General features: G+C 51.0%; 1 protein-coding gene across 4 annotated transcripts in view; it reads left to right on the top strand.

Annotated features, from left to right (window-relative positions):
* Positions 1 to 4,205: 4,205 nt before the first annotated feature.
* Positions 4,206 to 24,310, top strand: part of LOC108927079 (ADP-ribose glycohydrolase MACROD2-like) — a 141,777-nt gene continuing 121,672 nt past the window's right edge. For 2 of the 4 annotated variants that reach the window (XM_018740109.1, XM_018740107.1), the window contains exons 1-2: positions 4,207 to 4,364; positions 22,635 to 22,756. In XM_018740109.1, the coding sequence (XP_018595625.1) occupies positions 4,247 to 4,364; positions 22,635 to 22,756 (240 nt within the window). In that variant the 5' untranslated portion in view covers positions 4,207 to 4,246. Of the gene's footprint in view, positions 4,365 to 22,634; positions 22,757 to 24,310 lie in introns of all 4 variants that reach the window. The other 2 variants (XM_018740108.1, XM_018740106.1) reach the window with 2 other exon arrangements.

The following is a 24,310-nucleotide window of genomic DNA, read 5'->3' as shown; positions in this document are numbered from 1 at the left end:
TTTGCTTCCGCTCCTCCGCGCCCGCGTACGCTCCGTGTCCTCGGAACGCGGCGGCGCTCGAACCTGCGGCTCGGCGGCGCTCTCCGAGCGTGTCGTCTGAAGCGCGACGAGGTAAACGGCGGTGGAAATGAACCGCGGGATTAAAAGAGCAAGCAGCTGCTTTGTTTTCTCTCATTACCCAGCGACCCTCGGGGGGCCCTGTCGCTAAACAGGCCCGATGACACCCCCGCACCCTCCGCCCCCCCACCCGGCTAATCCGCCGCGAAGACGCTTCTTTTCTCCTCCTGTTTATATAGGATAATGGGGATGTCTGTTGGAGTGGGGCGAAGCGCCTCCTGGGGCCGGGCTGGAAGTTGGCGGCGGCAGCTACCTGCCAGAGATCGGCGCAATCGGCGGCGTTATGAGATCGCGCCCCATTAATTGGCATTTTTTTCCATTGTTTACGAGAAGCGCAGCTCTTTGTGCGAGCGCAGGAGGCGGCGCGTCCCCGGGACCCGTCCTTCGAGCTTTCGCGAGGGGTTCTGCTGGACGGACCCTTCTGGGGGTAGCGCTCGTCGACGGGGCGGAGGCGTAAGGGCCTTCGCGTGCGCGCACGGCGATCTGACTGAGCAGCGCCTCTTGGGAGTTCGCACCCGTTTAGCCGATTCTCCTCCCCCTCCCTGTCAGCGAAGACGACGAATAGCTGGAATCGGGAGAGGTTTCGTTCAAAATGGCACCGCGGTAAGTGGCGCTTCTTTATCCCCCGGAGAAGAGCCGCTTGACATTTCGGTGGGAACGCGGAACGAAATGAAAGGCGAATGAGGCCGGGACACCCGACAGGACGCAAACGAAGCCGCGAGCTATTAAACGTGCGGAACTGAGGGGATGAATCGGCGCACCTTGGCAGGAGCCCCCCTACCCTCGTGCCCCGCGGCGACGGTTCCGATGGCTGATTGCGGCCGTTTTGCGCAAGGTGTTTCCGACGTCACCGTTTTCCCCTCGCGAGGGCTCGTCGGCCACCGAAACGCAGACTTGGCTCCGGCACCTGAAAACGGGGTGAACGTTTCCGGGGTGTCCGAACGGAAAAAGAACGTCCGTGTTCCCGAAGGATTGTGGGAAATTGTAGAGCGCGGCTTCGAACAGGAGCTGTAACAACCCAAAGTTAGTTATTGTTGCTCGAGTGTTTGTCTCCTCCTCGTTATATCGTTACGATTTTAGCAGAAAAGAGTGTGGGGCTGTCGGCACCGTGGAGGCTCGACGGGGTAAGAAGTAAAACCGTGCAGAACAAAAATACAGCCAGTTTTAAATGTATTTGCGCCTCGTTACTGGAATTCCAAAGATGGAGGAGGTGATGGTGGTGATGATGGTGGTGGTGATGTAAGAACTGATTGTATCTCCCCAAAACATGGTATTTCAATAGGTGGCGTTTCTTGTATCGCTGAATTCGGTCATTAATTCGTATGCCCACAGAGGCCTGAAACGCAGGACCTCCAGTCCGTTGTCAGTTGTTTCACACGGGTCGATGGGGTAAATATTACCGCGCTTCACCTGTCGTGGCATCGGGCCGAGACCAAGCGCAACAGGCCGCGGGGCGGCGACGTTGGTGTCGCTCAAATGCGTGTGTTAAATGGTGACGCGAGCAGGTCCGGTCCGCTAAGGGGCGTCGCGGCCTGCGCCTCCCCCGGTCCGAGGCGTAGCCTACCCCCCCCCCTCGGGGCCGGTCCCGTGCGTTTTGCTGGCCGCTGGTGGCACTTCCCATCCCGTGTGTAAATGAGCTGTGTCGTATCGTATATTTTTTACCATATTCGCGCTCCATGGGCTCCGAGAAGGAAATATGAGGCGTATCGTTTTCCGGGGTTCCGCCGTCGCTCTGACGTTTGGCGCCTCCTTTAAACTCGTCACGCAGAGGGAGAAGAGAAGTAAAGACCTGGAGACATCATCCCAGTCTGTACAACAGCTTTTTGAGGAATTTCTTTTTTTTCCCCCCTCTCGTCGCTATTTGCACTGAAAACAAAGTGCATAAATAATTATTGAGAGGAACATAATCCTTTCCAAAAGAATTGAAAATTAATGTACTAACAACTGTGTCCAAATTAAAGTAATTGGCATTCATAAAATGAATTCGGTGTTGGCTAAAAGCCCCTTTCAGGCTGGAGCCTCAATAAACGCGGGAATCACTCAGCAGCCTCCGTTGCCATGACAACGGATATTTCCCAGGCTCCCGCGTCCGACCGGAGGCGCGGCGCTTTCGTTTTATCTCCCGGCGCGAGCGGAGTTGTTGGGGGGGGGGGGGTGTGCAGGCACGGCCCCGCCGGGTGCCGTGTCATCTCGGCGTGGGAGGCCCCCGATAATCTCGACATCCATTACGGCTCGACCGTAAAGCGAAATATTGGCGACGCTCAGTTTGGTTCCCTACATAAGGGAGTAGCTCCCCGTTTGTTTAAAATAAAATAAAATAAAAAAAGAAATGCTGATGCTTAATTATGTCACCGCTGCGTAGATCAAGTTTAACGGCAGCAGCGGGCGCTTGAAGCTGGTTTATGCATCTGCCGTCCAGAGGATAAACAGCGGCGGCGCTGGCAGCCCAGTACCAACTGTTACTGCGCAGTAAAACCTGAAATGGGCCTTAGATCGTTCTCACCCCCCTCCCCCGCCGTCACCTCGACTCATCTCGACAGCCGAACGTCGCTGTGTACGGGTGACACCCGGCAGCTGCCGAGGCTGCGTTCGACGAGATTGCTCGGGTCATATATCGATCTATCAATTTATCGATTGCCGATCGGTCCGAACGACCGCGATTGCGACGTAATCCTCGTAGCCGGAGTTTCGACTCATCCGTTTTCCATCTTTATTTGTATGATCCTTCCCCATGAAAGGCCTTGCAGTGATTTACCATAAGTACTTCAGGGTAGATTTTGCTGTATCAGTTGAGGGCACCTTGATGAAGGTGTTGGCTCTAACCGCTACGCCCCCTGCTGCCCAGTATAATATTGTCTGTCACCTTAATTCTTTCAACCAATTTATGGAGAAGTATATCGAAAGGTAGAAATGCATATATTTGTAAGCGTAGCGTCTGTCTTGCTGGCTTCTGAATGTTTCCGGAACACGGCGCGGCGAAACGCCTCTATTACGTCCCGTAATTCCCTTTCCTCCGTCTTGGGTGGCATCTCTCCGCGCCCCGGGGCGAGGTGCGAACAATAGGTGCCGTACGGCTGCGGAATAGCAGGGCCTCCGTGCGCTGCGGTGATTGACTGGCAGTAATTTCCAGTCGTGTCACATCGCGCGCCGCTGCCTTCCGGGAGACGAGGCGCTTTAACGCGTCGCCACACACACGCTCACACGTGCTGTCAGAATGGCGCCTCGTGGATTTATTCATCTTGTCTCTCCGCCGCACTTTGTTTTCAACAGCTGCCACAGAAAAGCTTCCGCTAATATTTTGAATAAGAGTCTGTTTTGTTCGGTGTGTTTGTTCTCTCACACACACACACACACACCCCGCCCCTTCCTCAACTGTTTGCGATTTTTCATTTTCTGTTTTTATTACCGTTGTGTGTGTTGACTTCGTCTGTCAGGCCGACAGGTGCGCGTCACCGGGGTTTCCTGAGATGGTGGCGCGTCGCTTCTTTACGTCGTTTCTCTTGACGTGTGTGTCACGCAGGAACGTATCACAGTCTGCGTTTCAAAGCTTTGCTCAAACACACGCTTATTGACATCGATTGGGTTTTCATATCGGGCTAAATGGCGTCGGTAGCTATTTCTGCTTGTCATTGCAGAGGTGGTGCGCCGATTTCAGCTGCTGCCTTACACTGGAAGGACTTGGGTTTGAATCCCACCTCCTACTGTAGTACAACTGTGATCAAGTATACAGTGTAAAATTATCCTGCTGTATAAATGGGTAAATCGGTGTAAGTTGCGTTAGGGAAAGGTGTCGGATAAGTGTAGCTGACAGTTTTGTCTTTTGGGATCGATAATGGACACGGGGTCCAGCAGTCAGGAGACACACGGAGGAGCAGCGGTGAAAGATGTGGAGAAGCTCCTCAGATGTGCTCACGGAGCCACAAGGACAACGAGCAGTGCTGTTCACTCAGGGCTCTTTCTAGAACACTCTGTGGATGTGGGAGGTGGACGCTGAAGAAGCAGGACAGGAGATACGTGGACTTCTTTGGACTGGGGAGCTGGAGGACACTCAAGTACAACTTGGACAGGTAGGACACCAAACAGATGAATGTTGGGTCCAATCAGAGCAGAACTGTCCCTGGAAGCTGAGATGATGAGACTGATGTTTTCACACTTCGGACACGTCGCAAGAAGGTTGGACTCTCTAGAGAAGATGGCACTGATGGGAAAGCTGGAGGGAGGAGAAGAAGACGACGAGCAGAAACCAGGTGAATGGACTCAGTGACAGTGGACACACCTCTTTCAGCACTAAGGGCACGAGTGGAGGACAGAACTTTCCGGAACTTAAAGACATCAGATGTCCATAAATAGCCACGAAGTCGACTGGAAGTTGAAATGTAATAATCCAGTGGTGCTGCTACTTTCATTGATCCGGTTCTCCACTTGATCAGGGGTTTTATGCATGTGAATATTTGCTGCGGGAAGCACGGCGGCGTCCTCTCGGGACTTTTCTCACGTCAAACCGACTAATCGATGCCCGGTTATCTGACAAACGGTCAATTTCAGTCAGTCGGTCATTTAGGAGTTTCCATGGCAACCCGCTGTTTTTGCCTGGGTGCGAAGACGTCGATACGACAGTCGCCCATTAAAACGTTGTTCTTGTCTTCGCGGTGTAGAGTTCTGTCCCGACGCAGAATAGTGGACTAACTGGAGACCTTTTCTTTGTCGTCTTCATATGTCGAGATGTTTACCTGAGCGGGGGAAGCCCTCCTTAGACCGGTCATTCGACCGGATTACGGCCGGCAGCTTCGCTTCCCTTTCATGTGCGGAGGCCTGCTGAGCGAGAACCGGCGAAGATCCCTGCGGGTCACGAGGTTCTCGGGCTTCCCGCGGAGCTCCTCGACCGCTCCTCCTGCGGCGCATTCGCCTTAAGCAACTCGCCGCTGCCGAGATGCTCTGGCTGGTCAGCTTGGAGCTCGCGGTCCGGTGAGGGTGGACAAAGGTGGCTGTGGCTCCAGGCCCGTGTGGTACCTGTCCGCCTCGTGTCCTTCGGCACTGTGGAAATTGAGTAAAGGTTCGTGCCGCTCCCTCTTATAGCTGCCTCGAGGGAGGTGCGGAATACAGGTGTGTGTGTGTGTGTGTGTGTGTGTGTGTGTGTGTGTGAGAGAGAGAGAGAGAGAGGAGACCCGCCTTCCCACCCACTCTCACGAAGCGATTGAAGACGTGTAAAATCACCTGTGATTTTGTTCACGTTCCTCCAAGTTTCATGTCCCAGGTGGCGTGTCGATTAGTCGTCGGCGTCGCCGACAACTTGTCCCTTTTAGGCCTTTGTGCGCTTTGAAAGGATGAAAAATGCGCTCGGCTCACCGAGTCCATCGCTACACGTGTCCGCGATAACCGGGAAAGGTTGCTTCCGACCTCGGTTTGAGGAATTCCCAAAGGATGATATCTAGTGCAGTTTTGATAAACTGGTTATCATTGTGTGTGTGTGAGAGAGAGAGAGAGAGACAGTGTTTATCCATTTATTTACGCAGGAACACCTTTCTAAAGATCAGCCAGCAGGTGGTGAAAAAACGGAAACGGCAGGCAACATGTGAGAGTGACGCAGGAACGGCTCCGGTCTTACTTGACGTTATATTATCTGAGTCACGGACGCCGTACGGTGGCGGTGGGATTCGTCAGACTGTCGTTGAAAAGGAAGCCTTTCGGTTCCCCGAGGGATGAATGTCACGTAAATCTACTTGCGTACGGGTTCAGTGTCACCGTTTACTCTGTTCGCGCAGGCTGTAGGAGCCTCTTCATCCTCATGTCTCTTCTAGAGTCCATTTAGCAGCGCGTTTGGCAGCAGGACCTTGTTGGAATATGGGGACGTCGTGAGGGAACGGGGTGTTCGTGGAGAGAGGTTCTTTTCCTCGGACACTATAAAACCAGGGCGAGCAGTCGAGTGTTGCTGCTGTTCCACGTCCGGCTCCTTTCTCCCGGGAGACTTAGTGTGAGGTTTCTTCACGAAGATGCTTAGCGACCGACTTGTTTGAAGAGCAGGCTAATTTTTTGCTGTATCGGTGCGGGATAAGTACCTTGATGAAGAGCACTACAGGAAGAGATGGGATTAAACTCCAGGTCTTCACATTGTAAGGTACCGGCTCTAAGTGCTCTGCCTCCTGCTGCCCCCCCCCCTACACACACACACACACACACACACACACACACAGAGAGCATAATGAACATGCAATGCACATGAGCAATTTAGCTGGACAAACTCATGCCGGCATGAGTGTCGGAGTAACATGTTCGCCACATCATCAGCTGGCAAGAGAAGTGCTCCCTGTCCAGTGCTGGTAAACGAATGCTTTACTGCTCTTGGCCCTTTCCCCACAAATGTACTGTCCTGTCAACGGTCCAGAACCATCTGGGGCTCCGTTCTTTGCCCAAACCGCCCTGCTTCTCTTCCGCAAGCTGAAAAAGAAAGCAAAATGAAATTTCAAACACCATCAGGACATCTGCTTTATTAACAGCGATTAAATGAACCTTGAGATTTAGCCCCTTGGAAATCGGAAAGCGCCGTGAAACGGTGTCATTCCGCGTCGCCTCGGCCTTGCGATTCGCTACTAAGAGCCTAAGGGCCTAAACCCACCGAACTGCAATCCGATCGGGCCTTACTAATTGCCGCTTATCCCTTTTGGGTCGGAAGAGGCCGCTTGGACGGGACGGCCGCGAGGACCTCCCTTCTTATCGCTCTTTTCGTTATGACGGTATGGAGGGAGGCTCGGCGGCGGCACGCCCTCCGCCGCGGTGCCGGCCGCGGCCCGGGCCCGTCGCGCGACCCCCTCGCGTCCCGACGAGAGCGACGGTGTCCGACCGATCCACGCAGCTTGCGTTAAAATTTAGTTTTTTGAGAATTCCTTAATGGACTGTAAGTCATTATGTGCTTTGTTGATTCTTAAGTGCAAAGATAATTGCAATGGGCAGCTTGAAAGCGGTTTGATTATTGTCTGTCGGCTCCTGTGAATTCTAATGGACCTAATTGCGTTTCTCCAATTCATCACCCAAGCGTCACTTATTTTTCTCATTAGCCGCTTTTTAATGTACCCCGTAAAATGGAAGGTGGTGGGGGGGGGCACGGGAAGGCAGTGGGGGGGGGGGGGGACGTTAATCTTTCGGCAGCGATGGGCCTGGCTGATAGGGGTGATTCGGCTTCTGCGTAACGCTTCGAGATGACAGGCAGCTGAAACGTGAATTATGTCATTCATTTTTAATATGATGCGAAAACGACTCGCACTCGGGAGGTAATTGATCATCAGCTGCCAAAATGTAATTTTATAATCAGTGGAGTGATTGATTATCTCTCTTTTTAATCATTCCCTTCACTTGCTTTTCTGCGATGGTCAAACGGCTGAAAGGGCTTCGGTTCAGCGCGTTCCCCGCTGATAAATAGGCGGCGTTTCCATCCGAGGAGCACGGAAGTTAGTGTTTGCGTTGTTATTAATGATTATGTGGGAAGTGCACGGTGGGGGCTCCCCCAGAACAGCAAACTGATCTGCTTTTGCCAAATGAAAAATTATGTTCTGTATCTTCCTCAGACTCGGAACAAATATATCTCCGTGGTTTCTAGGCATCCGTCCAAGGGCCGCCCCAAAACGTGGTGCGATTTAAAATCGCAGCGTGTCCTCTGTCAGGTACCGTAGGGGGGAGCGCTGTTGCGGGTCCAGTCTGGGATATAAACCTGTCCTCTGGAGTGGACGAAAGTGAAAGGTTGAGTCTTGGGAGGGTATGCAATAGAATATGTGTGGAAGAATCCCTGGGCCTATATTTGATGTTGTCCTGGCGTTTCACGTACCGCACGTTCAAAATCTCTCACACACACATTTTCAGAACCGCTTGTCCCATACGGGGTCGCGGGGAACCGGAGCCTACCCGGCAATTCAGGGCGTAAGGCCAGAGGGGACACACCCAGGACGGGACGCCAGTCCGCCGCAAGGCACTCCAAGCGGGACTCGAACCCCAGACCCTCCAGAGAGGAGGATCCGGTCCAATCCACTGCGCCACCGCGCCCCCCACGTTCAAAATCCTGCCAGTAAAAAAAAAAAAAAAAAAAAACAGAATTAAGGCAGACCCAGTTTTACCGCGTTTCAATACAAGTTTAGCACGGATTCAGATTCTTTACATGGGTAACAATGGAATAATAGGTGAGCCAAAGGGCACGTGTTCTCATCAACCGGGCAGCAGGGTTGCGCTCAAAGGAACTGCCCGGTTCCTGCCTATGGTACCCTGTGAACTCGTAGAGTAAAAATGACGCAGCTCCCTAAATGGGTGAATGGGTCACTTTGGAGAAAAGCGTGTATCGTTACGTACGTTTTCCTGGTGCGTAGCGCTAATGTCCTTTCGCGAACGGTGCTCTCGATGCCCTATTTACTGTCGACGCCCGTGGCTACGCGCCCATGCGAGCGTGCGACGCCGGCGCCGGCGGGATTAGCGGCAGCTGTCGCTCGGCGGCGACGATAGCGTTCCGATGACTCCGCGCTCTTCCCCGTAGCGTGCGACGCTTCCCGCCGCCGGGGTCTTATCGTGCGTTACGTGCTCGTTGCCCTCTGATGTGTCACTCCTATCATTTAGTCGGCGATACTTTTCACAGCTGTCAGATTATATGGTGAAGTTCCCTTTGAAGTTTCTCGTCATCTTTCATCCGTTTCTTCGCGCTTAGCCCTCTGCAGATTTTGTCGTCCCTTCTCCAGTCGAGCGGTTAAAACCCCTCCGCGCCTTAATCTGCTGCAGCAATCTCCAGATTTGCTGCAAATTCCTTTCATTTTATTTGTCTGACATTTAATTCCAAAGCGACTTACGTTAAGGACACAGGTTCGAATCCCACCTCCTGCTGCAGTACCCTCAATCAAGGTACTTAACCTGACCCGATGCTGTAAAAATTACCCTGCTGTGTTGGTGGGGTGCAATACTTTGGGGGGGGGGGGAGCGTCAGATAAATTAACAAATGTAATTTTGGCCCACATGAGAGAGACGGGCCTCGTCCTGGACGTTGCGCTTCGGTTGATGGGATTCGAACCCTGTTGGGAGAAACTGCGCTCCAGAGCAGCAGAGCCACTTCAAACAAACACGGCGGCGGCGAACAGAATGCAGAGCAGCTTCCCAAGGTGAGGTTTGATGTCCCTTCCAGTGAATCGCGGTTGGAAAAGTAGGCTTCAGAGAGCGTATGCTAACGAGGGAGGACGGAGCTCCTCCCCCCGGCGGGCAGCGAACCCGGGGAAAATGAGGCGCCACCGTGAGCCACGTGGCCTGTGAGAGTGTGCCCTTGGAGCAGGTGTCAACGGTCACCATTTTCAGTCTCTCTCTGTCGTCCCGTCCCCGAGGAGCGCCGGCCCGTCTCCATCTCATTCATGGCCGCGCGCCTGCTCTGAAACCCCCCCCCCCCCATCCACGCGCACTGCTGAGGTCCACACCACGTTATTGATGTATAAAGAATATGGCGTTTGAGCGATGCAAAGGCAGCCGGCTCAGTCGGCCAACAACGGCGCAGATGCGGACGGGCGGTTCAAAGCTGCTGCGGGAGGTTCCGATGGGAAGGAGCAGGGAGCGAACGCGTGTAACCGTGCTCGTGGGGGGGGGGGGGGGGGGTTCTGTATATCCGAAATATTGGGAAAGGAAAACAAAAAAAGAAACTTCACTGACCCTCTAACCAGTTTGATTTTTCATTAGGGAAAATATTCAGAGAAAGTTTAAAAGTCTATACGCTTTTAAATTTCCAGCTTCCATAAAAATAGTAATTTAAAATGCCTGAAAATTAAAAATACTTTCCATCAGCGCTGTTCGATGCCGATCGTTGGCCGATTCGTCCGAACTTCTGCGACGTTCCTCTTCGTGTTGTTTCTCGCCGACGCCGAAGAGCAGCAAACGTGAGCTGTAAACACTGTGGAAATGAGTTGAACTAAGGTGGTCCTCCCGTTCGGAGGCTCTTCGCTGCCGTCGCTTGGCTTGGAGGGTGAATGTGGCTCCGCAGCAAACAAGTTGTCGAAGATTTTTGGGCGACAAGTGAAGAAAATGCTAATTTGGATAAATAGTGTAAACTTTAAATTGTTTTTCACATTCCTCCTCCAGGTTGGGTCGCCTGGACAAAGCTGTGTGATTCTGAAAGACCCAAAATAGCCCAGGTTACATCACTGATGACGTGTCCGGGTTCCTGCTAAAATGATACAAAAATTAACTACAGTGGCGATGTTTTATACATAATGGGATATTTAATATCAGGGGGCACAGTGGCGCAGCGGGTTTGGCAGAGTCCTGCTCTCCGGCGGGTCTGGGGTTCGAGTCCCGCTTGGGGTGCCTTGTGACGGCCTGGTGTCCCCTCCTGGGTGTGTCCCCTCCGGCCTCACGGCCTCTGTTGCTGCGACCCCACTCGGGACAAGTGGTTTCAGCCCCCGTGTGTGTGTGTGTGTATTTAATATATAAATAATTTACAGTGCTGGCTGGAAGTATGTGAACCCCTTGTGTCCTTTAGTTTTACCACAAGGTGGTTATTTAATGAGAATCAGTGTTTGTCATGTGACATATGTGCGTAACGACCAATTCCACGTTGCTTCGGAGGAAATCGTGTGTGGTAGAAACACAAAAGTAAAGGTGTAAAAAAAAAAAAATAAGCGAAGCCCAAGTTTCACAGGTTAGACCGAGTAGGGAAATAAAATCAGGTGTTTAAATCATAGTAATTTATTCATTTGCAAAGTCTGATTTTCACATACTTTCGGGCTCTGCTGTACCGTGTCGTACGTTCTGTAACGACCCACGTTAAAGTTTTTTCGGGAAATGTTTTATTGTTATTGGTTAGCGTTCGGTGACGCACGGGGGATGAAAGGGGGTGTTTTGCATCTGCCTGGGGAGAAAGAGGAGAGAGCCTGGGGGCGCTAAGCAGGCCGGGAAGGCTGGCTGGACGCGCGGGTCCTGGAGGGAACGGGCTCCTCGGAACGGGCTCCTCGGAACGGGGAGCGTTATTTCCCCGGTGCTGGAGTTGGAATAAATTGTTCGCGACGAACGCTGCCTCTGCGTCCTCCTTTGCCCCATCCAAACCCACGGTGTTGCGTGCCGCAATACATTTACTTTTTTTAGTATAATAAAATGCATATAATGACTTCTAATAAAAAAAAATAAACAAACGGGAACGTCCGTCCGTTCCAATATTAACGCGTATCAGGAGGCGCTTGTGTCCCCACGTGAATAATGCAGCCAGATGTCACTTCACCTATTCCTCGAATATCCTGCACTGGGGCGCGTGGCTCTCGGGTGACTGACGTTTATAGGGGCGTGGCCTAATGGGTGGCCCCTCCTCTCGCGGCACCGAAATGTTCGTCCGCCTTCGTTTCCGAACGGTGCGGAATAGAAAACGAGAAAGAAGCTTCACCGTGACCCTGTAACCGAGCTCCGCTCTCGGTCTCTCGTTAGGACGCTAATCGTTGCTGACTGGAACCCGTCGCGGTCGCCTGGTCCCCCCCCAGCCTTATTTCTCTATCAGGGTACCTGCGCGGCTGCTGTGGAATATAAAGCAGGCCGCTTCTGAAAACCGACTCACCAGAGCGGTGTGAAATTGCCGTTACTCTGCTAACGTGGCGTTCCCACCCCCACCCCCCATCCCCGAAGCCAACCGCACACGAGCGTCTGCGGCGCCGCATGCATATTCGGCGCGTGTATCGGTCCGCCCTGCGCCGCTGCTCTTACATGAGTGTCCTTGACTGGCTCATTTCCAAGGGAGACCATACATTATTCAGCAACGTCGAGCCGACGGGCAGCAGCCGCTGCGCTCGGGACCGAGGGCTCGGGGGGTCGTCGGGGATCCTCGCTTTCGGCCCGGCGCATTCTGTTGCGCGTGAGCCGGCAGGTGGTACGGTGCTTAGCTGTTGTCTTGCACTTGAAAGTGCTGGGTCTGAATCTCACGTCTTGCTCTAGTACCCTTGATCAAGGTATTTACCTTGAATTGCTACAGTAAAAATTACCCTGCTGTATAAATGTGCAAATTGCTTTGGAGGATAGTGTTGTGAAATGTAAATATGTATTTGCATAAAGGGGAGGTATGACGACAAAGTTTAAAAAAAAAAAAAAAAAAAAAAAAAAAAAATGTTAACTATAGACAGCTCCAGCACAGTGTTTACAACAGCTGGTTTTTACTTGAAGGATCCAGGTTTGAATCCCACATCCTGCTGTTGACCAAGGTAAGAATAAATCGCAAAAAATGGTCTCAAAGTCATTCTGGGATGAGTGTTGACCGATTCATTCGTAAGCGTGTAGCTTCTCTCATGTTATTGATCACCAAGACTCGGGAACATCAGACGTGAGCCGCAAACAACGTGGAAGCGAGTTGAATGGAGGCGGTGGTCCTTTTTACCGCTATCCGTTGACTCGGAGGGTGAACGCGGGCTGCATCCACTTCTCTACAAATAGAAATTTTAATTCAGTAACCAAAAAAGAGCTTAAATAGTGTAAGTGAAGCGTTCGCTGGAGGTGTGCGGTGATGCTCCACAGGTGAGTGTGTCCCCACGCTCTGAACGGAGGAGATCGGAGAGCGGCAGCTGCTCCCGTCACCCGTCCCTCTGTTTGCGTAGGTCTCCTATTTGCGCGTGGCCTTAACTACTCGTACCCGTCTTTCGGGTGCTGTGCCTCGGAGGGAAGGTGAGCTCTGTTCTCATAATTTCATAACAGGTTTTTTTTTTTTTTTTCTCTCTTTTTCTGCACATGATGCCGTGACTTGGAGCGAAGGGTTATGCAGCATCCGGAGGTCCCAGGCGCGAATCCGTGGAGCGCTCGCCGCTCCTCCAGGCAGCGAGATCAGGCGAGAAGTTGTGCTTTTTGTGCGAAACCTTCGTGACAGGTATCTGCAATTACGGCATCTCGGTCTTTTCCGTCAGCCAGGCGTACGGTAGAGCTGTCAGCGTGGAGAAGGTCTCGGTGTGGGTTTCACAGCAGGGTAATAATATCGGAGTCAAAGACCCCGCAGCTCCGAAATCTTCAGCGAACTGCGCTCCGTCCGCCTTCTCCCGGCCGTGCCGCACCCGTCGGCTCGTTGATGAGACGGGCAGGAGGTTGCGATCCCCTCGGTGCTGGGGCGCCGATCCCTCCTGCACCACCGATCGCTCGCCGTGCTGTGGGTCGGGAGAAGAGCGGAGACGCACGCGGCGAGGGAGGTGCGTGGGCCAGGTTGGACTGTTGCCTACGAGAGCTGTAGTCCGAATGACTTTGCAAACAGCTCTGTGCGATCTCAGAGGGGTCAGAGGTCACGCCATACAGTGGAAAAACTTGACCTCTGGTGGAGGGAAACCGGGAGGGGCGGGGGGCATCCATCTAACCCCATTCCTGTACGTTCGTGTATTGAATTTGACACATTTCTAAGGTCACCAGAGCAGCTGCAGCTTCCTTAGCAGAGGGATGGATAGGGGGCTGGATGGATTGTAGATGGAGTTGTAGCTCAGCAGATGGGTGGGAAGATAGGCGTCTGAATCATACATTCATAGGAATATTAAGTGATTATTTTGGGTCGCAGGTGGCATACAGGTTAGAACCGTCATCCTTGGTGTTGAAGGAGTTGAAGGACGTGGGTTTGAATCCTAATTTGATCAAGCTACTGACCCTGAACGGACAAAGTAAAAGTGACCCTACTGTATATAAATGGGTAAATCAGTGCACATAGATTGACATTAAGTCGCAGATAATAATTTAATGAGCGTACACGGAAGGAATCGTGGATACGTGGATAGGCCGACGGAGAGGCAGGCGGGCAGATGCGCTTGATCCCAGAGGGAATTGCACATGTAAAAGCAAGCGTGCGAATTCCGCGTGCGGCGTTTCGTTTGCGAGCCGTCGACGGGACGTTCGTTCTCAGGCGTGACCGTCAACGCGGGGAAGGGGAGAAGAAAAGAGACCGAACGATAGATACGAAAGAAGTGGCACGAAAAGGCAGAAATGCGAGAAGACGAATCGTGGCGTCGCGCACACCGACGTTTCCCTCCTTGCGAAGAAACATGAGGAACGTCTCCGGCGCTGGTCCTTGGGGGGGAGACACGTCCGCATAAAATATGCATTGAAAAGTGCGCCGTTATTGTAAATAACTGCTTTTCTGAGCTGCGTGAAAATAGAGGAAAACAGGCAGATGTGTGTATTTGTTCGCGAGTGATGAGGACAACGCGGCGCAGCTGGCGCTCCCGCAACAACACGTTGTTTATACGTTATTTATAGGTTATTTATAGTGTCGCGCAGCTTTGTTGCGCTTCGCTTGTGATATTTTTGTGAAGTCTCCCATTTCTCAGCTTTCACACGGTGGATTTGTGGAGCTCCGCGCTGTTTTCTTGAGAACGTCGTCCTCGGTGAGCACGGGCGCGCTCTTTGTTTCTTCCGTTTCCTTCCTCGACGATCCAGACCGGCGACGAGGCCTCGAAGGCCCACTCCGTTCGCTTCCCCTCCTTCGGGGGGCGCCGTTCCTCGTTGGCGTTTGCGGCAGTCGAAGCGTGTCCGTTGAGCGCGCCGGAGCGCATCGGCGTGCCCTACGGTACGCGGTTGCGTCAGGATAGGGCGTAACGATGGGCGTCCGTAATCTCTCGACTTGATCGATATTCTGTCGAGTTGCTGTTAATTTTCGGTAAAATTTGAGTTTCTATCTCTACGAATCTGTCGTCCCAATTTTAATAGAAGTAGGGGATTTTCTATGTCTTTAAACATTACACTGTAACTAAGTCAATTGTTTTGCATTTTCAATTCAGTTTCTCTTCATTAAACATACTTTTGGTGTTTTTTCATTCTGTATGGCAGTTTTTCGAAAACTATTCCACAGATTTGCAAATTTTGCCACCGGGTTCCAAGCGCCAAATATGCCAGTACCTTTTAGGATCTGATGCTTTCTGGGGTGTTTTGGTACTTTCTAGAATGTTCTCGTGCATTCTAGAATCTTCCAATGGTTCTAGAGTACCAAAGTAAAGTGGACACTCTAGAAGAACTACTGCTATTTTCATAATCGGTAAACTTTAATTTGAATCAGTGCCAAAAGCAACATAACAAAGAACTTTGAAAAATATCGTTGTCGTTACAGAAGTAAATGGAAAATCATAAATGTGGGACCTGTGAGCTCCGTGTCTTCTAGCTTTAATAATTCAGCACTAATATTTTATTGTTGTGGTCGGTAGCTGAAGTTCCCTCTGTGAAAACAGTATATGTATTACTAGTGATGAATTCTCACGCTAGAAAAAATAAAATTTTAATCTCTATGGCAACTCGCATGGACTTTGGACGACTTTGTGGATAGTGGACGTTGCCGACGGTGGTACTAATACGTCTCTGGGGATGTTCTTCAAGTCTCCATGCGCTGCCTTTTGTTTTTGTCTTGCTGTAACCCAGCGCCGCTGCTGTTCCTGATCACCCCCACAGTGTGGTTAAGGAGTGTCCCTCGTAAGTGAGACTCGCTCGGTAATGTACTTAAGTGCTGACCTTTCCAGTGCTCGCTGATTGTTGCGCTATTTTCCTACATTCTTTAAGCGTTGTTTAGCTGACTTCCAGCTGCCTCCTTCATCCAAGCTGTTTGTGCCCTAAAATGGACCCAGATGTGGAACTCCAAGAATTTCAGTTACTTGAGCTGTAAAGAGTAACTCCATTAATTACTGATGACTCTTGATGTGATTTGTGGCTCTTCATTCTTGTGTTTTTCCTCTTATTATCCCACCTTCATTGTTTTTTTGTGATTATCCAGTCGGCCTTGCAGTGTTTATCCCATCTGTACAGTGGAGTATTTTTACCGTGGTCATTCAAGGTAAGTCCCTTGATCAAGGGTGCTGCAGCAGGAGCGGGAAGTGGGCTTTCAACAGGTGAGCGCTGAAAGTGTTAAACCAGGTGCGCGGTCCGCTTATTTATTATGGCAGATTGAGCCAGGAAGGAATGTCAGTGGCTGTTTATTAAAGTAATAAAACAAATGAATGGAATGAATGGAAAGGAAAACTCTTGGGGTAGAGTGTGGTAAATGGTCCTGCGGCGCCACGGCATCGTTTTAAGGTACAAAAATCAGGTAGAATTGTTTCCCAACTGACAGTGACTCCGCACAGATTTGTCTCGTCTCCTCGATCTTTGTTTTGACCGGTTTCCTCTTCCTTTCGGCTTCCGTGCTCGTCCGACCTGGGCCAGCGGGTGGCGTCGTGCTTAAAGCCGCCACTTCAATGGTCGATGGGTAAAAATCGCCCCCCTGCTTCGGTACCCTTGACTGATGTTCTTGACCCCACGCTGCTGATCCGCTGGTTGCAATTTCAATTGTATGTTTTCCAGGAGCAGGGTTTCGCTTCTTGTTTTGAGAGCAAATTTTCAATGTGAAACATGTCTTTCGAAAACGCCTACATCCACACATGCCGGAGTAGATGGTCTCGTGAATGTGAATTCCATCCTTTGGTTGTTGTCCTCCCAGCAAACCAGCAGGTTCGCTTTTAAGAGCAGCCAGCGTTGCGGAAGCCAATCAATAAAAGATGTCCATCTGCATTCCGTCGGCCGCCGCCCATTAATGGGCTCGGCGTTGCGGCGCGTGCAAAACCCACACTTTTTCAGCGCCGCCTTTGAGGTGCTGCGGAGTCAGGAGACATCAGTTGTTCGCGGCGTTGGTATCAAACGAACGAGTGCTTTGTTCCCATTTCAGATCATTTATTAAGCCCTCTGTTGTATGATATGCTAATACAAGTCGTCCTTGACTGCACTGCGCCGCTGTGGGTTTTTATGAGATTCAAAGTCTTTTTACCGTGGTCTGTCGGGGGCTCGCTGCAACACGAGTCCCTTACCTTTAGATATTTCGGATAAGCAAGGTTATTAAATATTTATCGAGTTGGAAGCGAGCGCCGAAGACACGAGGAGGAGGAACCTAGGTGCGAGGGAGAGCGGTCGACCCGGCTGCTTTCACCGCTGGCGGTTTGGTGCTGGTCCAGGCCCGATCTGGCACGGCACTGTGCAAACTCGTACAGTTTGCGATGAATAATACATGACAAACAATTCAACAGATGGTCCATTACTGTCACATTGTGGGACGCACATAATGCCATTATTCTGGGGAACGGCCGACCCCCCGTTCAGTAAATCACCGTGTCAGTAGCACCCGGCATCGGGTGGGAGTGGTGGAAAACGCCGGAGACAGCACAGTGTCTGCGAATAATACCGCAAGGACTGGAAACTGAAAATGTGATGTTTCTCTGAGATTTATTAATGTGGAGATGAACCCAGGCCTTGGAAGGTAGGGTATCGAAGCCTCAGCATGCGTGAATTCCCACAGTGCTCTCCGGAGTTGCTGTAAAAAACAGGAATGTGGTACCTGAGAGGGTTTGAGGACCGGCACCCGTCGGGCCCGGTGTTCAACCGCTGGCTCGGCTCGGCTTTCCTCATGGACGCCGTTTCGCTTATGGAGACCTGCTTGAGGTAGAAAAAAAGATTGGCATCTGGTGTGTGAGAGTTTGATGTTGAGTTGATCCTTGGCTCATTGGGTCAGGCGCTTCATCACAAATCGAAGATGCGTCGCGAGCGAGTGGAGAGGAGCTGGAAGAGGGTCTTCATGAAAGTTACTAATGGACTCCTATTGATGAAGAGTCATGACTGGTTAATGGCTTCTTGCTTGACGTTAACCTTTGGCTGTTGACTTGTTTTGGGTTCTGCTTGTGTTGAACGCAAGTGAAAGTGAGAGTTGAAACAGGGTGTTTATACAGACTAAGTGACCCTGATGGATGGACCATTGTTAATATTTTGTTGGTCGATTATTGATCTTGACCCTCTTGTCTGACGACTTTGGAAGTCTGCCCCGTCCACCCTGGCAGAGGCACCAGTGTACAAACTCCTTAACGCTTAATCGGCTTGTGAAGATCCATAGTAAAGGAGTGGGGAGCAGGTAGCCTGGCTGGTTCAGGACTGACACCCATGTGCTCCAGGGTTCAACCCCTAGTTCAGCTCTACTCAGACAGTTCTTTGCTTCTGAAGATCTGTTTGACATAGAAGATGGGAGTCTTGCGTGGTTGGGTTTGATGTAGGGTTGATCATCAACCTCAGCATCAAAACAACAATAAAAGAAAAGTATCATCAGAGAGAGGAGGGAGGCAGAACAGGGTGTTCATATAAGCTATTAACTGATCCCTATTAGTCAACAGGTCACGACTGGTTCGTGATTGCCTTGACCCTTTGCCGTTGACTGGTTTGGGGTTTCGGCTGTGGTGAAAGGATGGAGAAGGGAAGAAGGTGCATGTATAGGTGACTAAGTGACCCCGATGGCTGATGGTCATCAGTTGATGTGTTCACGACTGATCTTGACCCTTAGCTGTCGACTTGTTTGGGGTTCTGGTTGTTTTGACCACTTCTGCTTCAGCTGAGACTCCGAAGAGCAAATCCCTTACTGCTCACCGCCTTGTGAAAATCCGCAATGAAGGAGCGAGCAGTAGGTCGGCTGGCTGCTTAAGCACCGATCCCCATCGGTCGCCGGGTTCGACTGCTGACTCATCTCTACTGATCGACACTGCTGTGGTTAAAAAGCCCCAGGATCTGAAAGTCCAAGGAGGGATCCGGCTGCTGTACCGTAGTACAATTTACTTAACTGTGCCATAAATATTTCTAGCCCAGCGAGTACGTATGGTTGTGAGCTATTAGGGGTTGGAGCGTTAGCTACGGGGCAAACCAACAGGTCCTGTCAATTGTGAAGCGCGGGACGCCGCGGCAGAAGCCGTACGAGACGGAACGGGTATGACCGCGTTGTTGGAACGTGGCGTAGCGACGCCCCGCTTTCCGTCACCCCTTTTGAGCGTACGCCACAAAACCGTTCTCTTCCCCTGCGTGAATAAATGCTCAATATTTTAGGATGCGGAAACAGTTACTCGGTGTGTGTGAGATTTCAGATGAATGAATCATGTCTTATCAATCTTTAACACGGCATAAAGTGAGATTTATGGATCTTAGGCAGCCTACAGACTGAATCGTCGTGACTGATGTGAAATATTTATAAAATATTATGAATGCCTTTCAAAACAAATAACACATGCTTGATCATCCACTTAAACCGCAAATAACACCTCTTGAGGATTTCCGGACCACGTGGGTCGGCGGGGAGCGGAGGGGAGCAGCCGGAGTCGCAGCCGGTGAGGAAACGCTCCGATCGGCCCGCTTGGTGGTTTCCGTGTCATTTTTGCAATGAGAACCTATAAAAGGTAAGCGCCGAAAATGTCCGGGACCTCCTTACCTTTCCTTTTACTCTTTTTGTCCAAGGTGACGGCTCATAAATAAATAGGTTTGCGATCTGGTGCTCCGTTTGCCCTCATGATAACTACAATATAAAATATGAGCGTTGTGCCAACCCTAATGACCATATTTCAGTGCAAAAATTGCTGACGAGGGTGTGTCGTTTCAGCAACGTGCGCCGATGGTGAATTTCTCGTTAATCCCCACCTCTGGTATTCGGGCAAGACTTGAGCGTCTTACATAAATGGGTGTCGGTGTTGGGGCTTGGAAATGCATAACGGATAAAAATGATTTGCGATCAAATGTAGTGGTAATTGTGTGCTGGATTAATGGGAATGTACCTTTGGAAGGGATTTTCAGGGACACGTCACTGTAATGTCGACGAGAAGGAATCGGACCCTGATTGCGCAATCGGAACGCGGGTGATCGGTCGGGGCGGACCGTCGGTGCGAAATACGGCCCGTTTCTGTGGAGGCGAAGCGCCGCTCGTCCCGTCGGCTCGTTTCCGTGACTCGTTTTGTACGTTTTTTTTTTTTTTTTCCTGGGAGCTCAGCCCAAGGCCATGCTGGAGTCCGCGTGTGACGGGGCCGAAGGGTTTGCGGGCACAACCGCAAGAGTCCTGCACTCTAATGGCTGGAGCCAGAAGCTCAATAATGGGTTGCCGTGGTGAACCCCCCCCAGCTGAGTAAAAAAAAAAAAAAAAAATGCCCCGTCCCCTAGAGTAAATCTACAGCTGCTGCTCTCCTGTCCTTAATTACAGCACGACCGGGCGCCGTTTGGCCTTCAGCACCGCGGCCTGCGGCCCGTTTCCAGCCCACGCCCCCCAGACTGGTGCCACACGGGTTTGTGTTCGCTGGAGTCGGTCCTGGAAAAGCACTTGCCTCGCTCTCCTCTCTGTGTTGGGATGTGCTGTAATCATAACCGCATAACTGGATATTGCTGCTGTTATTGCACCTCTTACAGTTATTATCCACGTGAATTATATTTCACTGATATGAACACCGCTACTCCCAGTGCTGTAAGAATATTGCAAATTCTGCTACCGTTGTTTCTGATGATAAAAATAACAGCGTGAGTTTCTCTGACGTTCCTGCGTGGTTATAAACATATTCTGCACTGAAGTAGACTGGCAACTGGCAATGCGGGTTGGTCATACCGTACTAAAGAGCACATTAACGAAGGTGGGCGCTGCCGTACTATATTGGATGTTAACGAGGGCGGGCGGCGCTGCGTCGGACTGGATGCGGGCGGTGCTGTTGATGATGATGATGATAGTGGTAGTAATAATGTTGTAAAGTGACTGAAATTCCTTCTGTCCATGAACTGAATTGCAAAAACAGTCAGATGTAAAGAAAACCCTGTAAAATGTGCAATTCGAGGAATAGGATATGCAGCAGCTCCTCAACTTACAAACGCAGCTGTGATGGTAAGATGGTTCATAACTTGTTTTGCTTGTAACTCGACATCCTCTTTTGTCCACTAACTCAGAATAACAAATGTTAATAATTTGGACGTTCCTTCATTTATTACCTGATTAATTTCTGTTTAAAAAAAAAAAAAAAAGTAGATATAGTGAGTCTCACGCTTACTGTCGATAATCACTTGTCCTAAGGAAGGGTCACGGTGGTCCGTGACCTATCCTGCAGGGTCTGCCTGGAAAGGGATGCCAGTCTATTGCAGGTTAATCTCTCTCTCTCTCACACACACACACACACACACACACACACACACACACACTTTCTGAACCGCTCGTCCCATACGGGGTCACGGGGAACCGGAGCCTACCCGGCAACACGGGGCGTAAGGCCGAAGGGGGAGGGGAGACACCCAGGACGGGACGCCAGAAAAAACAAACGCTGTCATGGTGACGCTATTACCATTTGTAGTCACACCTTTACCTTGTATCACACAGTAAAACACATCTCTGATCGTAAACCTGCTCTAATACGTAGGACACGCGGCCTAGACCCGGATGAGAGGTGTTGCACGGCAAAGGGTCCGGCTCCATCAGCCTTCTGGAGCAGCCGTCTGCAGGAGGAACGAGGAGAGAGCTTCGGTGGGGGTCATGTTGGCCGGAAGAGCCCGGTGTACAAACCTGCGCTTTAAGGACCGACACATATCTACGTTTATTTATTTAGCGGACGCTTTTCTCCGAAGCGACTTCCGATGAACTCTATGCAGTGTGTTATGAGCCCACGCACCTTATTCACCAAGGTGACTTGGGTGTAATACTTGGGAATAGAGCATGTCTGTATATTTCCAGAAGCATTCCCGTTCGCTTTCATCGTAATTTATGAAGCAGTTTGGGAAGATATCTGCACTAATGTTTTCGAAGTGCAGCAGGTGTACCAGCTGCGTGCCAGGGTTAGGCGAAAAGAACACGCCGCAAGTCTCGATCCGTAGGACAGATCTATTTCTGTCATTACGGAACAAAAACAACATTTTCCGCAGATTAACGGACTGATTGGGATGTCAGAGCCACTTTTTTCCCCCCCTGAGTAAAATTAAAGATTTATACGAGCAAACTCGGCATTACTGCTGAACGTGGTGCGTACGCTCTTATTTTAAACATTTGTCTGTCTCTTTGTGCTTGAGCACTTTGTTCCTGTGGTCCTGCAGCCGGTTTGAGCAAAAGAACGGGCTGCCGGAGGGACCGACGTTGACACGCGGCCGGGGAAACGACCTGTCATTTCCATAATGGAACTTACGTACAGTTTTAAATAATTAAAAAATACCTTTTCAGACTTTAAACTTGTTTCCAGTCCTGATTGTTGATCAATTCATCCCAATGTGAAATATTTTTCATTCCGTTGTTGATCACCGACACTTAGTAGCACCGTACGCAAGCCATAAACGCCGTGGACGTGAGTTGAGCTTAGGCGGTCCTCCACTCCTCTCTTTGGGTGCTCTTTACTGCCATCTACTGGCTTGGAGGGCAAACACGGTTCGCCTCTGTTCCGCTTCAGAAAAATTTCAGAACATAGAGAAGAGAAAAATTAGAAAGAAACCGAACTGGAAATTTCACAACGCAAGGAGAACCGGTGTTTTTCTTGGCCGCCGCCATTGGGAACGCGGTCCTTTCTGGAGTCCTCATCAGCATGTCCACAGCGCAGAACCGGGCGTGCTTCCCGTCGCCAAACGGCACTTAAAAGTGCTTTTAACGCGCCTGTAGTTTTGGTTCGAGTCCCGCTTGATGCGGTCTGGTGTGTGCAGAATGAACTTGCAACACTGCGTGCGTGCATCTGTTTTGTACATTGAAGCTCCTCGATCGCGGTCCCAATGCACGCCCCTCCAACGCTCTCGTGGTCTCTCTCCCCCAACAGATGTGATCCACACCGTAGGCCCCGTCGCCAGGGGCCATGTCGGAAAGGCCCAGAAGGAGCTGCTGTCGCAGTGCTACCAGAACTCCCTGGCGCTGGTGAAGGAGCACGGCCTGCGATCCGTGGTGAGTACGGCGCACCCGTGTGAGCTGCAAACTGCCGGTGCGTCCATGGTGACGGAATTCATCCTCGCCTAAATAAACGGGGTTTTCATGACGGCGACAGGAAAAGTTCCGGAAAAGAGCCGAAAGGGTCCGATGATTGTGTCCGAAAGCAAGGTAGCAAAATATAGCAAGAAGTGCGCGCCCAGCAGGTGGCGTAGTCGTTAAGGTTGTCACCTTGCACTGGAATGTCCCGGAATGGACTCCCACCTGCTTCATCAAGCTATTTACCCTGAATTAATAAATATTACCCTGCTGTATAAATGGGTAAACCAGTGTAAGCAGATTTTTTCAGCAAGCTGCCGATCATTACTGCAGATGAAAGCGGATCGTGTGTGTGTGCGAGCGATGTCTCGCATCTCGCATGCTGTACGTTGAAGGCAGGCCTCAGAACATCCTCTGCGGTCGCTGTGCTTCCCGAGCGTCGCTTCCGTCCTCTGCGGTCCTTCATTTTGCGCCATGTTCGTACCCGCGAACCTTGCCTGTCCTCAGGCTGCGAGCGCGAACCGCTTTTACGGTTTCCAGGCCGCCAATTTGTGGCGCTTAACGAATCTGGCGGGAGACCAGGAGGTGCCTCCGAGACGATGCCCTCGAACCCGGATAGTTGCTCATCCGTCTCCCGCCCGACACGTCCGTTAATGTGTGCGGTGTGTACCGACTCTCGGCCTGTGAAAATACTCATTTTCTGCTGGAAAAACCCCAGAATAAAATTCCACGCGTCGCGCATTCTCATACAGCCAGTTCCGAGCAGCAAAACTTGCGTCCGGTGCCGAGGCCACGGATCTGGCGATGCTGGCGAAGAGACGCAACGTGTCCATCGATACCCATGTGAAAGGTAATGTGTGATGTGGGCCAGCAGGTGGCGTAGTGCTTAGAGCACTAGTGTTTTCTCTCTTTCAGCTTCAGACATCGTTGCCAAGGTGACCTTACCAGGGACGGTCAGGTGGCGCTGGGGGGTTATTTCCCCCTGGGCAGGGATGTCCTTCTGGTGACGTTAGGTGGCGTAGTGGCTTGAGTCGTTTCCCAGATATCTGAGGTTCTTGGGTTTGAATCCCACTTCTGCTGCAGTACTTTCATACAAAGTTTATAGAGTGAAAGGACCCTTCCTGAGTTAAGCAAACACACCTGTGGGATCAACAGACTCGTATGAGGGGCAGTAGGGGGCGTGTTGGTGTAACTGTGCCCTTGCAATGTGAAGCTTCTGGGTTCAGATCCCTACTTCAGCTGTAGTGCCTTTGATCAAGGTTTTTACCCTCATTTGGGGTATTAGTTGGCACAGTAGCGTGTTCGCATATTCAGGTGGCCACTTCCAGACTCAGACGTTCGAATCCCACCTCCTGCTGTCGTACCCTTGATGAAAGTACCTGCTCAGAATTGATACGGTAAAAGTTACCCTGCTGTATGGGTAAATCATTGTTGGTCACTTGGGTAAAAGTGTCTGTCAGATGAAAGAATAAACGTCCGCTTTATAAATCATGAGCGAGGTACGTACCGTGAATTGCTAAGGTAAGGATATTC

The sequence above is a fragment of the Scleropages formosus genome, chromosome 4, assembly GCF_900964775.1.
Source record: "Scleropages formosus chromosome 4, fSclFor1.1, whole genome shotgun sequence".
Classification (NCBI taxonomy): domain Eukaryota; kingdom Metazoa; phylum Chordata; class Actinopteri; order Osteoglossiformes; family Osteoglossidae; genus Scleropages; species Scleropages formosus.
This window is presented reverse-complemented; position numbering and strand designations above follow the sequence as displayed.